The sequence below is a fragment of the Ips typographus genome, linkage group LG3, assembly GCF_016097725.1.
Source record: "Ips typographus isolate SLU linkage group LG3, UJ_Ityp_2.0, whole genome shotgun sequence".
In the NCBI taxonomy this organism is placed as follows: Eukaryota; Metazoa; Arthropoda; class Insecta; order Coleoptera; family Curculionidae; genus Ips; species Ips typographus.
The window spans coordinates 14598713-14616586 of record NC_138424.1 but is presented as its reverse complement, the minus strand read 5'-3'; the positions used below and the strand labels follow the sequence as shown (position 1 = coordinate 14616586).

At 34.5% G+C, this 17874-nt stretch overlaps 1 protein-coding gene across 1 annotated transcript in view; it reads right to left on the bottom strand.

Annotated features, from left to right (window-relative positions):
* ais (DExD-box helicase 52) overlaps positions 1-17874 on the bottom strand; it is a 64541-nt gene that overhangs the window by 30431 nt on the left and 16236 nt on the right. The window contains exons 6-7 of the mRNA XM_081976626.1: positions 12037-12109; positions 9858-10061 (exon numbers count right to left, since the gene is read on the bottom strand). Of these exons, the coding sequence (XP_081832752.1) occupies positions 9858-10061; positions 12037-12109 (277 nt within the window). The remainder of the gene's footprint in view (positions 1-9857; positions 10062-12036; positions 12110-17874) is intronic.

The following is a 17874-nucleotide window of genomic DNA, read 5'->3' as shown; positions in this document are numbered from 1 at the left end:
ATGAAATAAAATATTTGGGTGTCATTTTTGATCAGAGTTTAACATTCTACGCATTTGCTGATTACATAACAAGGAAATTTGCGAAAAATATCAACGAGTACTAAATTGCTATTATACAACAGCATTGCCCTTCCACATCTCGAGTTTTGTTCCACCCTCTTATACAGTCTTCCTGCTTTCAAAGTCAATCAAATTCAGATCGTCCAAAATCGCGCCATGAGATGTATATTGAAGTGAAATAGATACACCCCTGTCGCAACAATGCTTAATGTTCTGAATATGTTGTGTATTAAACAAATGATCGTGTTTGCTAGTCATGTGTTTGTTTTTAAAATAAGGCACAAACTTTTACCGCCTTATATTTGCAGTAAAATAAAGTTTTTTAGGGATGTTCATAGTTACAACACGAGAAACGGTTTCGATTTTATTTTGAGTGAGAGATGTAGAACAAACCAGATGCACAATTCTGTGTTATATAAAGGTTTGTATGTAACTGCAACACTCTTACCGATTTTAAGAAGTCCCTAAGAAAACATATTGTTTCAATGTAATGTTAATTTCTAGTTTTAAAATTTGCTGTATTTTTTGTAGATTTAAGTTTCATATTTTTTTTAGTGTCATTAATTCTTGTTTTTGCTTGATGATGTAAATGTTTATATTTATAGCTTTTTTATGCTAAATAAACGCCATTATTATTATTATTGTCTCTACGACTATCAAGTAATATACGCAACCCGAGTGGTTTTTAGACTTATGGTATCAATTTCACAACTCAGTAAATTCCAAAATAAAAATCACTGCTGTTGGCCAAACTAATCATTCTTATTTTACATTAGGCACTCCCCCACAGCCGATCTGGAAATAAAACCAGCAATCTAAAGGCCAAGTTATTGTTTACATAAGGAGACACATGACGAGTGTCATGTCGTCGAGAGAGAAAATCGAGTCTTTTTCTCGTGTATAACGGGTATTATTTAGTAATAATAGCTATCATTATAATACGCCCGTTAAAGAATATACTGGGTTACACTGGGTTACTGTGTTTAATTTCAATTTTGTCTTTCAATTCATAATTTCCACTCACTTCATAATTGTCTTTTGCAACCTTTGTTGGTTGGCAACTTGTAAATCTTTGTAATTTTGTGTTTATTGTAAATAGAGTTAGCCACCCAAATCGTTCATTAGAAGTTTATCAGGATCAGATATTTATAGAAATTTGAAATTTTGGAAGTAAGATAAATTCGGTGCGTGCTATATTTAAAAAAAATCAGCTTTCTGTCACTTCCGGTTTAACAGAAAGTAGATATCAGAAACAGAACACCCTGTATATTATTGTATTTATGAATAGTCCTACCGATTTCAAATATTTCTGATGTATCATAACATAGAGCTAACATTGACGTTTGAAAAATGACATATTTAGTTTTTGGAGTGTCATACTTCCTAATCTAAATAAGAGAGCAAAACGGCTTGCATGTTCTTATCTTAACTTTTTGAGATATATTGCGTGGTCATATTAGAAAATTTGACAAGTGTCAATTTTTTTACTGATATAAAATTTTTGACACCTGTCAAAATTAAAAATATTAGGTCTGTTCGCAGAGGCAATGCTCACGTGACTGTGACGTTTTCTGACTTGTGGCCAATGGATGCCTCTATTTCTCTGATTACTAGTTGGACATTCTCTCTGCAAACAAACCTATTACCAAATGATCTCTCATTCATGGTTAGGAGTTATGACACTTAAAAACCTGAAAGTGGCATTTTTCAAACGTCAATATCTCGAAAACCGTTGTAGATAGATATCGATTATGATACATGACAAATATTTGAAATCAATAGGACTATTCAAGAATACAATAATATACAGGGCGTTCCAATTAAAATAAGCAAGTTGACATCAACTTCGGGTTGAACCGGACGTGACATAAAAGTGAACATATTTTTATGCACTTTAGGGATTAAAACCATTTTTTTTTACCATTTTTGGTAAACAAGAAACTGTTCTTTGTAAGCCTCGCGAGATTTTTCTGGAAGAAGGCTATCGATGGCCTCTTCAATGTTCATTTTCAAAAAATACGATTTTTCTGGACTCACCGTTTGATAACAACTGATTGACATTTGTTTTGTGCCATAGCAACACTTCCAGGGCACAATAAATTTTAAGTGAATCCACCATGCCAACAACAATCAATAACAACTATCAGTAATACGAGAGTACCGTTGTAACCACTGTTGGTTTTGTAATTTTTTTTATTTTTAGTTTCTCGCATTCTAAAGTGCTTAAAATAGTATATAAACCTCGTGACTAAAGTGTCTTTTAATCCCTCCCTACGGTCGGGCTACAAACTTTTTGCCGCGGGATTAAAAGAACCACTTTAGTCCCTAGGTTTATAATATACTATTAAAACATAGCACTCATCAATTCATGTCACCATTCTCATCATTTCATAGCAACTGTTACGCTTACTTGATGGTCAACAAATTCTAATATGTTCTAAGTTGACTAAATGTAGGAATCCTAACATAAGCAATTGAATACCGCAACATCGTTTGCAATGGTATACTTTACACAATTACGTTGCTACTTTATTTGATTGGGAGTAAACTGTTAAAGACTTTCAGGTAATACCCTAATAGTTTTCTTTTAAAACAGGAGTTGTGACGATTGTTCGGCTTCATTGTAAGCAGAAAAACCATAATATTTGGTATAATATCTTTATAAACAAATCTATTCATAGTGACATTAAAAACTGTTGAACAGCTTTTATACAAATTGTATTTTCTGGAATTTCGGCAATTCTTATTCTTTTTATATGTCTTCTTGATTTTGGAAACTTCTCTAAATGTATTCTCTTATTATAGGGTGAAATTATTTTAGTCTGTTTTGTTTGACATCTTTCATGAACATATTTACTACTAACTCTTTGTTTCAGGTTTTCTGATATTGATATAAATTTCACACAGATTGTATTGAAAACAAACAAAAAACAAGCTCTGCTCTACTATTTTTGTCTTTTTTTCCATAAAAAACCTCATTTCGAACAAATAGCCTCTTACTTTTGATGTAGTACTAGTTAATGATTGAAACTAAATAGCAGGACAAGTTTACTAGTTTGCAAAAAAACTACTCGAGAATGAAACTTCTGGAAAATAATTGACAGACAGTTAGAGCAATCAGCAGTACAACACCAAAATACTTGAAATAGCACCATCGAGAGGAATAACGGCTTGACCGACCCGATACAGCAAATTCGAAAACTAATTCACAACCATGGCTTGTAATCGAAATTCCTTGCGTCTGTCGAATACACGTAAATCACTATCGAACTAATAACACGTTGGTAATGGCGTAATAAAGGGAACACAACAAATAAATGTCACATCAGGTTAAAATACGCGGTGGGTCGAACGTAGAGCAGAGAGAAACCATCAATTCGACTAAAGGACGATCAAAACTCGCAGCGTCAAAGAGATAATTCAATCGTAATGACAAAGCTATGAGTGGAATGTTTAACATCAAAAATAGATTTTGATTTAATTCAGTTAAACAATAAAAATCCTCAAATTCAATTATTGTTTGCAAACTTGTAAAAATTACTACATTTGGAAGTACTTGATATAAAGTTAAATCTGTATTGAAAAAAAAAAGTGAATTAGAGTTTTTGATTTGGTTGCAGAAGAAATAAACGAATGCGGAACATAAAACAAAAGTAGAATGATGCAACAATTTATCAGGGTGGTCCAGTTTTAAATATCAATAATCCACTATCCGATAGTTCATCAAAAATAACGACATGCATTATGTCATTTTGCTGAAAAACGCTTCATAAGGAATATACACTCCTCCAAAATTTAATTTAAAAAGTCGTCAGTCAGACCGTTAAGTTGTGACGTTTGTGTGTGACTTGTTAAGTGGCGTAGATGGTGTTCGTTTCCCTCTCTATTTTCTACCATGGATATTTCCCAAAAAATACAGTTAATTTTAATATCCTTGTTCAATTTTAAAGAAACATGTACCTCTTGTGAGGTCATCACGAGTCATATTTTATTTTTACCTCATTAAACAGAAAGATGAGTATGGTTTCGGATAAATTTTCCCATCAGGATCACCGGATTAAACACCTACGGATTTTTTTATGGGGCCACTTGAAAGACAATTTATTTAAACATACAAGCAATAGTTAGGACGAGTTACTTCTACGAGTTAGGTCTAGAAGTTAATTTCCGCGTTTTTTGTTGATATTTTGTCAAAATAAAATTATTTCTATATAACGAATTTTATGTTATGATGTTCTCTGTATTATCAGCTTTCTATCAATATATGACTTTCACTATATAACGTTATAAACATGTTTTATTTTTAATTTAGAAGATGTCAACTTCTGTGTTGGAAAAACGTTATTTGCGGGAAGTTCTTCTTTTCCTTTTTCATCTCAAGAAGAAAGCCACTGATGCGCACCAAAGGCTTGCCCAAGCTTACGGCGATGCTGCTCCATCCATAAGAACCTGCCAAGAATGGTTTCAGCGTTTCAAATCTTTGAAGTCAAAAATCGGCAAGGACAGCCAAAAAAATTTGAAGACGAACAACTTCAAGCTTTATTGGATGAAGATTCGGCTCAAACACAGGAGCAACTCACGCATCTCTCGGCGTCACGCAAAAAGCAGTTTCTCTTCGATTGAAAGCAATGGGGAAGATTCAGAAGGAAGGAATAGGGGTGCCCTATGAGCTGTCAGAACGCAACAAAGAGCAGAGAAAAACAACTTCACAAATCTTGCTGGACAGATTCCAAAGAAAGTCGTTTCAACACCGCATCATAACTGGCGATGAAAAATGCGTGTACTACGACAATCTGAAGCAAAGAAAATCGTGGGTTAGTTCCGGTGAACCGATAACTTGGACCGCGAAACCAAACATCCACGGGAAGAAGGTCTTACTGTGCATATGGTGGGATCAAAGCGGCTTACTGTACTATGAGCCTCTTCAACCTGGCGAAACAGTCACTGCGAATCGCTATCAACATCAACTAGCGCAGTTGCGTCATGAAATCGAAGTAAAAAGACCAGAATGGGCAGACACGAAAAATTGATACTGGTTCATGATAATGCAAGGCCACACGTTGCACAAGCGGTAAAAGATACGCTAAAGGAGTTCAAATGGGAAGTCTTACCGCACCTGCCGTACTCTCCGGGCATCGCCCCGTCGGATTATCACCTTTTCCAGTCAATGGCTCATGGTCTAGCCAAAGTTTAGCGGAGCAGCGCTTTCAAGATCGTCAAAACGTCAAAAAATGTGATGAATGGATGGCAAATAAACCATAAGCGAATATTATTACTTCATTGTTATGACATATTTACCGAAAAAGTTTTTATAAAAATTACTTGTTATAGGTAATTTTAAATTGAAAAAATAGTCTTTCTGAAAAGGTAAAAATAAAATATGACTCGTATTTAAAAAAATTGAAGTTTAGTTCAACGGTCTACCTTTTCGAAAATCTGAGTTTAAACTCTGAGCAAAAAACAATAGGTTTCATTGTTGATTAAAACATGTGATAACATTAGAGAGCAATTAGAAGGTGGACTAGGGATGATTATAGTACTTCTCTGATGTCGATCCTTCAAACTAATCAAAATAGATCAGCATTTCGTATCCTTCATTTATGATGTGTCAAGTCGCATTGCAAATTGAATAGAAAATGGTTCAACTAAACGAAAAAGAACGGGTAACATTACTCATGATGGTTGGAAATGGTGACAGAAGACGTTCATATCGCCAAGCGTGAGACATGATTAACAATACATTCCCCGATCGAGAACCGATATCCCTATCTATCGCATACCACCTTGTTCAGAAACTTGAGACCTCAGGAAGTATTAAAAATTTGCCGAGAAAAGTGGGAAACCGAGAACCGCCACCACAGAAGAAAAATCTTTGGATATTTTATTGTCTGTCCAGGATAGCGCACAAACATCCGTTAGTCGATTGGCTCTAGAAAACCACAACAGCATTACATTTGCCAATAAAATTTTTAAAAACAATAAAATACATCCGTACTAATTAAAACTGCTACAAGAACTCTCTGAGGATGATCTTGACAGACGAATGCAGTTTTGTCAACAAGTTATGGACATCATGCACAATAGACTTCCAAATTTTACACATAACATTGTATTTTCGGATGAAGCTTCATTTTGTCTAAATGGATTTGTAAATCGGCACAATTGCAGATACTCGTCAGGAGAAAAACATTTAAAAATTAAACGTGGGTGGTTTTAATAGGACGACATAAAGTTGGACCTTTTTTCCTTCCGGGAAATTTAACTGGCTATCTGAATCTCCAAAAAATGGTGTGCCAAAATGTTGTTCCTGCTTTAAGGCGAATGTATCCCAATACGTTTGAAGTCATTTGGTTTCAACAGGACGGTGCGCCTCCTCATTTTGCACGCAACGTAAGAGATTTCTTATACCGCACGTTTCCTGATAGATGGATTTGAAAAAGAGGTCCAGGTGGTATACAACCAAGCCGCAAAATTTAGAACAGCTGTAGCACAGGATAAGAATGGCAATAGAAGAAATAACAGAAACTAAGCTAGACAATGTGTTGCAGGAATTCGAAGCCAGATTAAGCTACTGCCAGGTCGCGGAAGGATATCAGTTTGAACATCTCACTAAATAAAATAGCTATTTATGTAACCAGTTACGAAAAGATCGATTTTGTGTAACGAATGAATGTTTGTAGAGCGAGCGCAGCGAGGTCCTACAATTTGAATGAGTTACACAATAAGACATTTTCGAAACGTGTTGCATACATAATTTTTGATGAAATGAACTTTTCATAACTAGTTACATAAAGTGATTCTAGTCACTCTAATCAGTTTTGAAAAGTGTCACTTTATATGCCAAAATTAGAAAAAGCACATTTATGGCACTTTTTTTCAATTTGCAATGCGACTTGACACATCATAAATGATTGCTCAAAGTTTAAACTCAAGTGGCATTCGTTTTCACGCTCCATGGATCGAGCAGACCGTTTTTGACGTCACAATGACGTAATTTGACAGTTGTGTACTTATCGTTTTGCCAAATTACATCATCGTGACGTCAAAAACGCTATGCTCTCTCCATGGCGCTTGAAAACGAATGCGCCCTCAGATTTCTCAAAACTAGCTGGAAAAAACTTTGTTCAACCTTAATTGCTGATTATAGAAATTTTGGTAGAACGTAAAAATTGATTAAAATCAAAACCAACCAATTAAAAAAAAGGAGGGGGATGTCGCTGGTCCGAAGACCTAAATCCTAAAAATTCAAAACGACCATCAAAAGATAGATTAGGTCACAGCTATTTGAAAGCACTATAGATCCAGTGGCGTAGTAATTTTTTCAATAAAAAAATCGCTAATAAAAATTCTCCATTTGGAAAGTATCGTAATATGACCTGAAAACTGAAATAAATATTTAAAATTTTCTCCCGTAATAGACATTTCATTCCTAATTATTTAAAAAAAAAATCATTGAAATCGGTTAATAACCTAAAATTTTATAGGGGTGTTTCCATTCTAAATGGGTCACACTGTATGTCATTTTTTTAATTTAGAGATGGGTCGGTCCGGTCGGACCCGTTCAGACTGAACGGGTCCAGAATAGAGATGGGTCGGTCCGGTCGGACCCGTTCAGACTGAACGGGTCCAGAAAGAGACCGGGTTGGAACGGGTCCAAGTTTCGTAATAATATCGTTCTTTCGTTCCGACCAATCCAGTGAAACTGTGCGGTTTTATGTGCTGCGGTCCGACTGACCGAATTAAAACCGATTACTGATTGTACCAGTGCTAACACCAGACTAACAAGACGGTTTTTTCTTCTCTGAGATTGGGTTTTATCATTTTTTGTTTTCATTATATCTCTTTCTAAGGCAACATTTTAATAAGTTATTAAATAGTAACACTTATATCACCTACAGTCCTACCTAACACCTGTAATAACTCTTTTAAATAAATATATTAATAAATTTTGGAAAAAAATAAAATTTAGTTAGGTACGTTACAAATAAATGATATTTGCCTAACAAATCGAGTTTCTTATTGGTTAATGAAATCGGATTGAACGGTATTGACTTTTGTACTGAACCGGACTAAAAATAAACACACGGTTAACCCTATTTACGGTCGGACCGAGAGGAACGGGTTCGTTGGAATGGGTCCGAAGACTGGACCACAGTAGAGATGGGTCGGTCTGGTCGGACCCGTTCGGACTGAACGGGTCCAGAAAGAGACCGGGTCGGAACGGGTCCAAGTTTCGTAATAATATCGTTCTTACCAATCCAGTCAAACTGTGCGGTTTTATGGACCTACTGACCGAATTAAGACCGATTACTGATTGTACCAGTGTTAACACCAGACTAACAAGACGGTTTTTCTTCTCTGAGATTGGGTTTTATCATTTTTTGTTTTCATTAAATCTCTTTCTAAGGCAACATTTTAATAAGTTATCAAATAGTAACACTTATATCACCTACAGTTCTACCGTACACCTGTAATAACTCTTTTAAAAACATTTAATTTTTGAAAAAAATAAAATTTAGTTAGGTACGTTACAAATAAATGATATTTGCCTAACAAATCGAGATTCTTATTGGTTAATGAAATCGGATTGAACGGTTTTGACTTTTATACTGAACCGGACTGAAAATAAACACACGGTTAACCCTATTTACGGTCGGACCGAGAGGAACGGGTTCGTTGGAACGGGTCCGAAGACTGGACCGGACCGAAAGATCCGAATCCGCTTTCGGAACCGGACCGCCCATCTCTAGACCACAGTGAAAGATCCGAATCACCGAATCCGCTTTCGGAACCGGACCGACCATCTCTATTTTTTATAAAGGTGAAGCATCGAGAATTTGGTCCATATTCACGATGACGCTAATTTTTTCTTGTAAATGTAAAAAATAAGCCAATAGAACCTTTTATTTTCCGTAAATTCATCTAAGACTCAAACATGTTGAGCTAACAAACAACCAACTTTGACCAATATGTAAAAAAGTCACTCCCAAATCATTCTGACATTTATAGGTTACTGAGATGCAAGAAGCTTCGAATTGATCAGAGTTTATTAATCAATATCTCATAAAAAACGATTTTTCCACTTGTTGGATAAAATTATGTATGATACGCTTGTGTTATAACAACACTCCAGAAAAATAAACCACTCGCCTGATAGCTCATGGTTTTCTCCCATAAATAACATTTTTTTAATTTTAATTTAATTTCTCTCTCAAGCTAAAGTTCAACTACCTAATTTCTCGACAAAAATCAAACACTTTCCACCTGAGTGTGTAATATACTATTCTATATAGGACTGTAAATTTTTTAGTAATACAATGTCTACAGCTATAACTATTCTTTGTTTCCAGATTGCAGCCCTGAAGAAGAAAACAATAGGTACACTTTCGAGAGCTTGGACTACGTAACAAATATTATAAACTATACACCTCCACAAGACTGGAAAACCAATAATTTTTACTAACTTGTTGGAAACAGTATTGTCAGGCATAAATAATAACTTCTATTAAATAATAAGTAGCTGATAAAAGCTAAAAAATATAAATGAATTCTTACAATACTTAATTCTCTCTAGTCTTAACAAACCAAACTGTGCTTGCTTTTAAATGTTTGACGATTGCACCGTTGGCAAATAACATATTTATCATGGATTATGTGCCATCCGTTAGTAATATTTCTTTTATTGAACTCATATTTTATAATGTGACAGTTGTATCGTTGATTATGTCTTCAGTTTTCCAAAAAACAACAACTACTGAACGGAAAAGATAATAATAAAAAAAATTGTTTTTACTTACCGATGGCCAATGGTTACACGAATTAATCCCGGCATATTACGAACACACCACTTTGCGACCACGGGAGTATGAGTAGCGCTAAACATGGCTATTTTTCTCTTAGGATTGTCGCAAGCTTGAAGAATCTGGGACAACTGATCTCGAAAACTTCGACTTCCGTCTTCGAACATCTTGTCGGCTTCGTCTATTATCAGCCATTCAATACTGGAAAAGAAAATGAAATAAAACAAAATTCAGTGATAAATTTCAGAAGTAACCTAGAAACACCAATTTTACTTGACTTCCACCCCTGTATAAGTAATCACAAATCTAGATCACCAAAACAAAATTTCCTACCGGTTAACAAGAAACAGAAAGGAAAAGAAAATGCAAGTGAAAAAACGTTTCGAATAAATTGTCATCTTGATCGGAGGTTACCATGGATCTTTACTAATTATACCACAAGTGGTGTTTTCGCTATAATTCGTTCCTGATTGGCTAAAATTACGCGTTTACATGAAAGTCATTACCTAAATGAATGGTATTACTTGAATAATTTTATGATTGCAATGAGCCACCTTTAGATTTGTCACTATATTATCAAACTTGAACCGTCTGTTTTGGATCATAGTATAGAAAAATATCCGGTCAAATCTAAATAAACTATAAAAACTAACTATTTTCAGTTTTCAATCCATTTTATTTGTAATAATAATAATATAACACATAAATATTTGATTTAATTTTTTTGATACAGAGGGTACCTCAAATTGGATTTATATATTTTTTTATTTCTAGCATTGTTTGAGAAGAAAATGGAAAAGTAAAGGCACATGTTTATTCTAGCTTTTATTGAATTATACGATGACATTTCAAATTTGCTTTCCGACGTTTCGTCAAATGGCAGCCATCATACATTTTATTTTTTGCTTATGGTCCAGCAATAGATAAAAAAAACATTTTAATCTGATTTTCAATCCATAATATCTTCAATCAAAGTTAGTTTTTCAAATTGAGAAAAACGATGTAAAAGTCTTTACAAATTTGATAGGAGCACTATGAGAATAAGAGCAAGACCAAAGTAATCTAAAAGGTTACCGAAAAAGCAGCAGATGCACAGACCTATATTTAACTTGACTACATTCTGTGACAAGTCATTTTTATGATTCTATTATCAAAATACCATTCTTTGTATATGAGAAATGATAGCAAAACAAATAAAAATTATAAATACTTCTCATGATTGAAAAAAGAAACAAAAGTTGACACTTCGCCATGGTAAGATCCACATTCATCCAAATAAATAGGCCCATTTAAAATCAAAACAAATTTTGCTATAAAAGAATATATTTGGGTCAAACATCTATTAAATGGTGTCTTTTTTAAACTGGAATGGCATAAAAAGGCGAAAAAAATAAAAACAGTTTAATGTTTAAACTGCTAATTCAACTTCGAACTTAAAACGATTTATGGAATAAGTTGACTGACTAATTAGGTCTATTCGACGAGATCCATTGGGTCATTTAAAGTTTAATTTACGTTCTACATTGTTGTTCAAGCTGTTTCGAAGCGCAGATGTCTGGATAACTCAAGTCGTTAATTACTGAAATGCACTCAAACAGAACTAAAGTAATGAACAACTACATTCAAATATCTATACGGTGGTAGTTCAAGAAAAGCCTTATGTTTTAGGGTAGTAAGGTTTATTTTCGCATACAATTGCTTGATACAAGATGTGAGATGGATTCAGTTCAGATGGAAAACAGCATATCTTTTTTTAAAACAACTGTTGTAATTCAATTTACGCACTAATAGTGGCTTTACGCACTAAGGCTTATGATCATTTTTACGGCCAGGACAACGAGCGGTAAAGTTGAAGAAGCGTCATAGACAAGAGGCAGTAAAGTAAGCAGCAAAAAACTCAAACTTTTCCATCAAATGATCATTTGTGCTTCAAATGTTGTACACGATAATTCAAATTTGACCCTCACCATTGAAATCTAGGAAACAATAAAGAGATAAAAGAAAGTTTAAATTGGGGCAAAGCTGCGAAATTTAAAGTTATTTTTCAATTACTTCCAAAGATATCCAAACAAATTTCTTCTCAGATTTACGTATATTCTCTGATAGATTTTAGATAAAAAATAAAATAATTTCTGTTAATTTCATATAACTACAATTCACTGATTTGTATACTTACTTGGAAAGCTGTATGGCTGGAGGCTCCTGCTTCAACAGGAAACACAATCGATTCGGTGTTGTAATAAGAATATCTGAAAAACAAAATAACAAACATAAACCACTTTTACTTTGAAAAAAAAAATGAGTAGATAAAATATAACGCAAAATAAGCAAAACCCGCTACCTAACTGGACGATACACTCGAAATCTTCGAAATCATTTGAAAGTTGTAGAGTGGCATTAAACATCAATAATGAGTTGTCGTTTTACACTCCTACCTCACTGTTTAAAAATTATTACAAATGAACGTCAGTCTGCAGCAATGTGGAGTCAAATGCGGCGAAACAAAAATCATTCTTTTTTCACTTTGATAAAACAATCGTTTCATCAAATGGTTATAAGATCGAAGGAAAAAACCCAGCAGGTTTAACCACCGCATACGAAGCATATGAAGCAAATGGCCTACCTTTTATCGCAAGAAAAGTTCTCAAAGGTATATGCCAACACTCGGTCCAAAAACCGAAGTAATTTCCGAAGCTGTATTTAAAAGATTTACTCGTGCTCATAAAAAGAAAACATCTTGAGATCAAATCAAACTAAGCAAAACAAAAAGCAATATAAGCACTGTCACTACTTGTTGATGCAAAATTGTGAAACATCACTATAAGTTAGTAAAAAAATAATTATTCCAATATTAGTTTCGCTCTTATTTAGTTTTTTTTTTATTCTACTTATGTTTAAAGCTCGAATCAGCTAAGAAAAGGCCACAGGCGTCATCAAACGATGATGTCACGATCTCTGTACGTCTCGCTTTAAATATTGCTGCTCTCGTTACTTTCCAAGTTGTTGCAGCCAGTCAGTGGCGTGCTATTATTTTATCAGTAAAATGAAACATTTTCGTCGTTTTTAATAAAGAAAATAAAAGACAACAAGTTTTTCAAAGGAATGGAAACTCCTTCTGCTTCTTTCTTCATAAATTGTAAGACGTTACTGACGATTTCACGGCCTTGGCTGTATATGATAACACCTTTCTTTCCAACCTTTTTGAAAGACATTTTGACAAAATAACGTTTTTTATTCATAACACTATGTGAACTTCAACTGCGACCATCAACAATACAACCAAAACACCAGACTAAAACGGAACCTAACCTAACCCCCTAAGTCTCCCTGTCCGCCACTACATTTTTTTAAACTTGGCAACACCGTTTAGAGTGCCGGCTAGTAAAAGCATATAAAAAGGTCCAAATGTACCTGGCCGCTGCCGCATCTGTTTTAATTGTGTCCAAGTAAAAACCGTACTACGTTGCCAAGTGGCTTTTTGACCGCTTAACAATATATTTTCGGGAATATTTTAATAGGACGCCTCTGATTATATCTAATGCGACGGCAACTGTAGAAGGAGAAAGAAATAGTTTTAAAAACTGCGTCATTGATGATGCGGTGGCCTTTTCTCATCTGATTCGAGCTCTACACTGTACCACTCACCCAGGGGGTGTGACACTCAAATAATATTTGGATAACTCACCAAATAATATTAATAATATGCAATAATACATATAATTTCAGTATTATTTAGAATAATACAATAATACCGGTATAATACCGGTATAATACCAATATGATCAATAATATCGCATAATATTGAATAATCTATGATAATCGTAATATGGGCCCAAATGTATAACAGTGTCACACCCCTCAATGAAAGTCGCTCATCAGCTTAAAGAATATACCCCAAAAGATTGAAAAAATAAGGGTTGCCTATTTTTTTCAATGCGTAACTATGAGGTTGCCAGGGCCCTAATTCTTGAAAGCAGAGGGAACGGAATTCTCAAGAAAATTGTTGATAGAATGTGACAGAAGAAGCTGACAATGACGGGTTCCTGTCAGTATACATTTCTTTCTCTTGATAATCCCCTTTCCTCGTTTCAAGAATACGCACCCTGGTTCTGATGTATCAATAAAAATATTATCTAGCATATATTCTTTATTATAATTAAATAACCGATGGGGGTATATATTTCTTATGCCGCATCTTAGACTAAAACATCTATTTTGAGATGACTGCGTGTTTCGTTTATACACTAATCTCATTTTGAATAATCTGATCAATTAATTCTAACGCCTGACCAAATTTAAAGGTTAGGCTTAGGTAAGGCTTAGAAAATTGAAGCAGGGTAACAAATTGACTTAAGAGTGACTAGTGAGTGAAAATATTCTAAATTGTAATTACAGTGACAATACCAAAAAAATGTCAAAATATACCTACTTAAATAAGTTGAGCATAGTTTTGTGTGGAATAAAACGTAAAAACAGAAAGCTCTAAAACGCTACGTCATCATGTCTAAAATAAAGTGCATACAGATGTAATCCAATTAGACTTGCCTATCGCATAGATTCACCCTGCACTCAACTATGCAATTAACTTAACGATCCTTTGAAAACTATTACGCTTGAGTCGTAACGAATAAAGAACAGTATATTGGTCAACAGGACAGCGAAATCTCTGCACGGTTCCAGGAATATTATAGTGGAACGACAAGTACAAGAACTAGAGATTTGTAATTTCAAAGTCGCGTTTTTCCAGAACGGGTGGGTGATTCACATTTGAAAGAAAAACGCTTGACCTACATAGAAGATGAGAAAGTGAAATAAACCGTAACAACATTAATGATCTATTCAACTTTAGCTCTCTTTTAATTTTTAATGACTCAACGGAAAGTCTGGACCATAAAGTTCCCTTTTTAAACATGATAAACTACCAGATTCTAGACAGCCGGCAAAGTTTTATGGACACGCAAAAAGAACTTTCGGATTACTTAACATTATCTTTAATGTTAAATTAATGTGTAAGTAATATTATTAAGCGGGTAATTTAATGACCCATTTTTAAAGGTAAAATGTCTCAACTTAAGATTTAGGTATCTTGAAAATATCTAAAAATGGTGCGACCAACAGTTAATGGGGTGGCTCTACACCAAAAATTAGTAGATCCTGTAAATCAACTATTATAGGGTATTCGAAAGAGTGTTAAGGAACACTTTGTTTTTCGTTGTCACAGTTATCATTGCTGAAGAAAGTTAAGGGGTGGTCGCAGTCGCACCATTTGTCAAACACACTGTAAACTGAATGTAATAATTAAAGCACTGAAATAAGTAAAAGTAAAAGTAAAACTTATATTTGAAAACAAATTTTTATGCGATTCGAAGATGAAGAAAAAATTAGGTATACACTTTGTTCAGCATTCAACTAGACTCGAACCAACGAGCTCTACCTTTCAGTGGTAACGTCGTTCCACTGAGCTATGAACGCACATTGGTTCACTCGGATTATCGAAAACTAGTTTTTACCTTACTTTTAGATGTTAGTTCATATATTAAGGCTGCTATTTTTTGAGTCACTTTTTAGTTCTCGCAATTTCGAAACAAAACAACAGGTTTTGATGCGGTTTGGGATATTATTAAGCTTCTTCCTAACGTCAAAAACTTTTACTTAAATGCACTGTAAAAGGGGGCAAAAAAGATACATTTTCAAGTAGTCCCCACTTAACCATTTTTTTCTGGTTTTATTTTAACAGAGTGTGTTATTTAGGTCCATATCTCGGTAACGTTTTTGGCCGTTTTCCAATTAACATTCTGTGTCACAAAAAAATCTATAAACTTAATTCGAAGTTGAGCACTACAATGTTGTCTTTTTCGGATAAATCAATATTTGTCGAACATGGGACGGAAATTGGGAAATGACCAAAAACGTCCCGAGATATTGACCTAAATAACACTTTGTCATTTCAAAACAAAAACCAAAAAAAAATATTTGTCAAATAGGGACTACTACAAAATTTTCCGTTTTTGCACGCGCCTTTTGTCAGCAAAATACCAATAAATCAAGCCCAATGACAGTCCAAACGGCAATAAAATCCGCTATTTTGTTCCAAAATGACAAGGTTTTAAAAATTACCCAAAAAATTAATGTACTGGTTAACGTGGCACGCGGAGTTGTCATAGGTGGCAGAAGGATGGATAATGTCCGCTACGCTGATGACATCACACTTATCGCCAAAGATGAGCAGGAAATGTCGAGTTTTATTGAGCGAGTAGAGAGAGTGAACTTGGAGTTCGGTCTACAACTGAACCGTCAGAAAACGAAACTTATGTTAATAGATCGCACGCACAGCATGGAATAAATCCCTAATATTAAAGATGTCGAGAACGTGGAGGAAATAACTTATCTAGGTGCCCACATCAGCAGAAATGGCGGATCAAGTCAAGAAATCAGAAGAAGGATAGCTCTTGCCAAAACGGTCATGACCAAACTCAACAAAATTTGGAAAGATCGGCATATAACAACCACAATAAAATACAAATTAGTAAACACCCTCGTTTTTCCAATTGCGCTATACGCAGCAGAATCCTGGATTTTAAAAGCCACAGACATCGCCAAGTTGGATACGTTTGAGATGTAGGTCTGGAGAAGACTACCGAGGATTCCCTAGACAGACCGCAGAACTAACGTATCCATACTCGAAGAACTTAACATCCAAGTCAGATTGTCAACTAAAATCAAACAACTGATTCTCAGGTATTTTGGACATGTCAGCAGGAGGAAAGATGACAATCTCGAAAAACTTATGGTCCAAGGGAAGGTAGAAGAAACACGACCTAGAGGACGTTCTCCAAAACGATGGCTGGACCAGGTGAAGCAGTTTACAGGAAAATATTTCCAGGGCAACGTGAGACTAACATAGGATCACGACGCTTCATACATGAAGCTAACGATTAGAGAGACGGAACTTATTAACACTTTTAAGTTGCACACCATTCGATAGCACATCAAAAAATAAATTGACATACATTATATCATTTTCCTAAAAACGCTTTCTGAGAAAGATACAGCCATCCAAAGTGCAGTTTAATAAATGGTTATTCTGTTATAACTGTCAGACCGTTGGAGCAATTTTGATCAAATTGGGAACAAGTACTTATGAAATTAATACTCATTATGTAATAATATTTGTCAAAATTGTTCAGTGACGTGACCACACGCTTGTCAACTTATGTTTTGAAGGACCAATCACTTTTTGCAGCCAAATTTTTATAAAATAAATTATCCAGTGTTTGGCTGGCTGAATAAAAAATAAGCAGTGGCGGCAAGCAGTGGTCATTAACATCACATAATAAGTAGGTATAAAGCCTAGTTTCTAAAACAAAATTTAGTTTTAGTAATAGTATTAATATTAGTAAAAGACCAAAGAAGTTTATAAAATAAAATTAATTTTAGTATTAGCAATAATTGAATTTACTTAAAAACCAAAATTTCTTATGGCTAATACTAAAATTAAATCTTTTTGCATTTTTCGCACCTGCGGTATTGACAACCCAGCATTGACAGATGAATATTATCACAAAAATTATAGCTTCCACATGATTTTATTGACTTTTTCCTTTTTGTTTTGGGTGCCGGCTTAAAGAAAATGGATTGCAGCTACAAGCTACAACTTTTTATTTAATATTTACTATTATTTATGTACTGGCACTTGTCAGTCTATATGTCCTGTAGTTCGTCCAAAAGTTTATCATTTATAACACCTAGAACCAAAAAGTTGTTCCAAATTTGATCAAAATTGCTCCAACGGTCTGACAGATATGACAAAAACCCGATTTTTTTAACTGAAATTTGAAGGACTGTATATCCCTTAGGAAGCATTTTTCACAGGAACAATTATTTGTCCAGGATCTACTTCAGTAGCTGCCAACAAAACAGACATGAATACGATACGGCTTTCGTGGTTTTTTACGAGCACGGAACGAAACCGTTTTAAGATGTCATCCGAATTGATTACTCCAATGTGTATGAT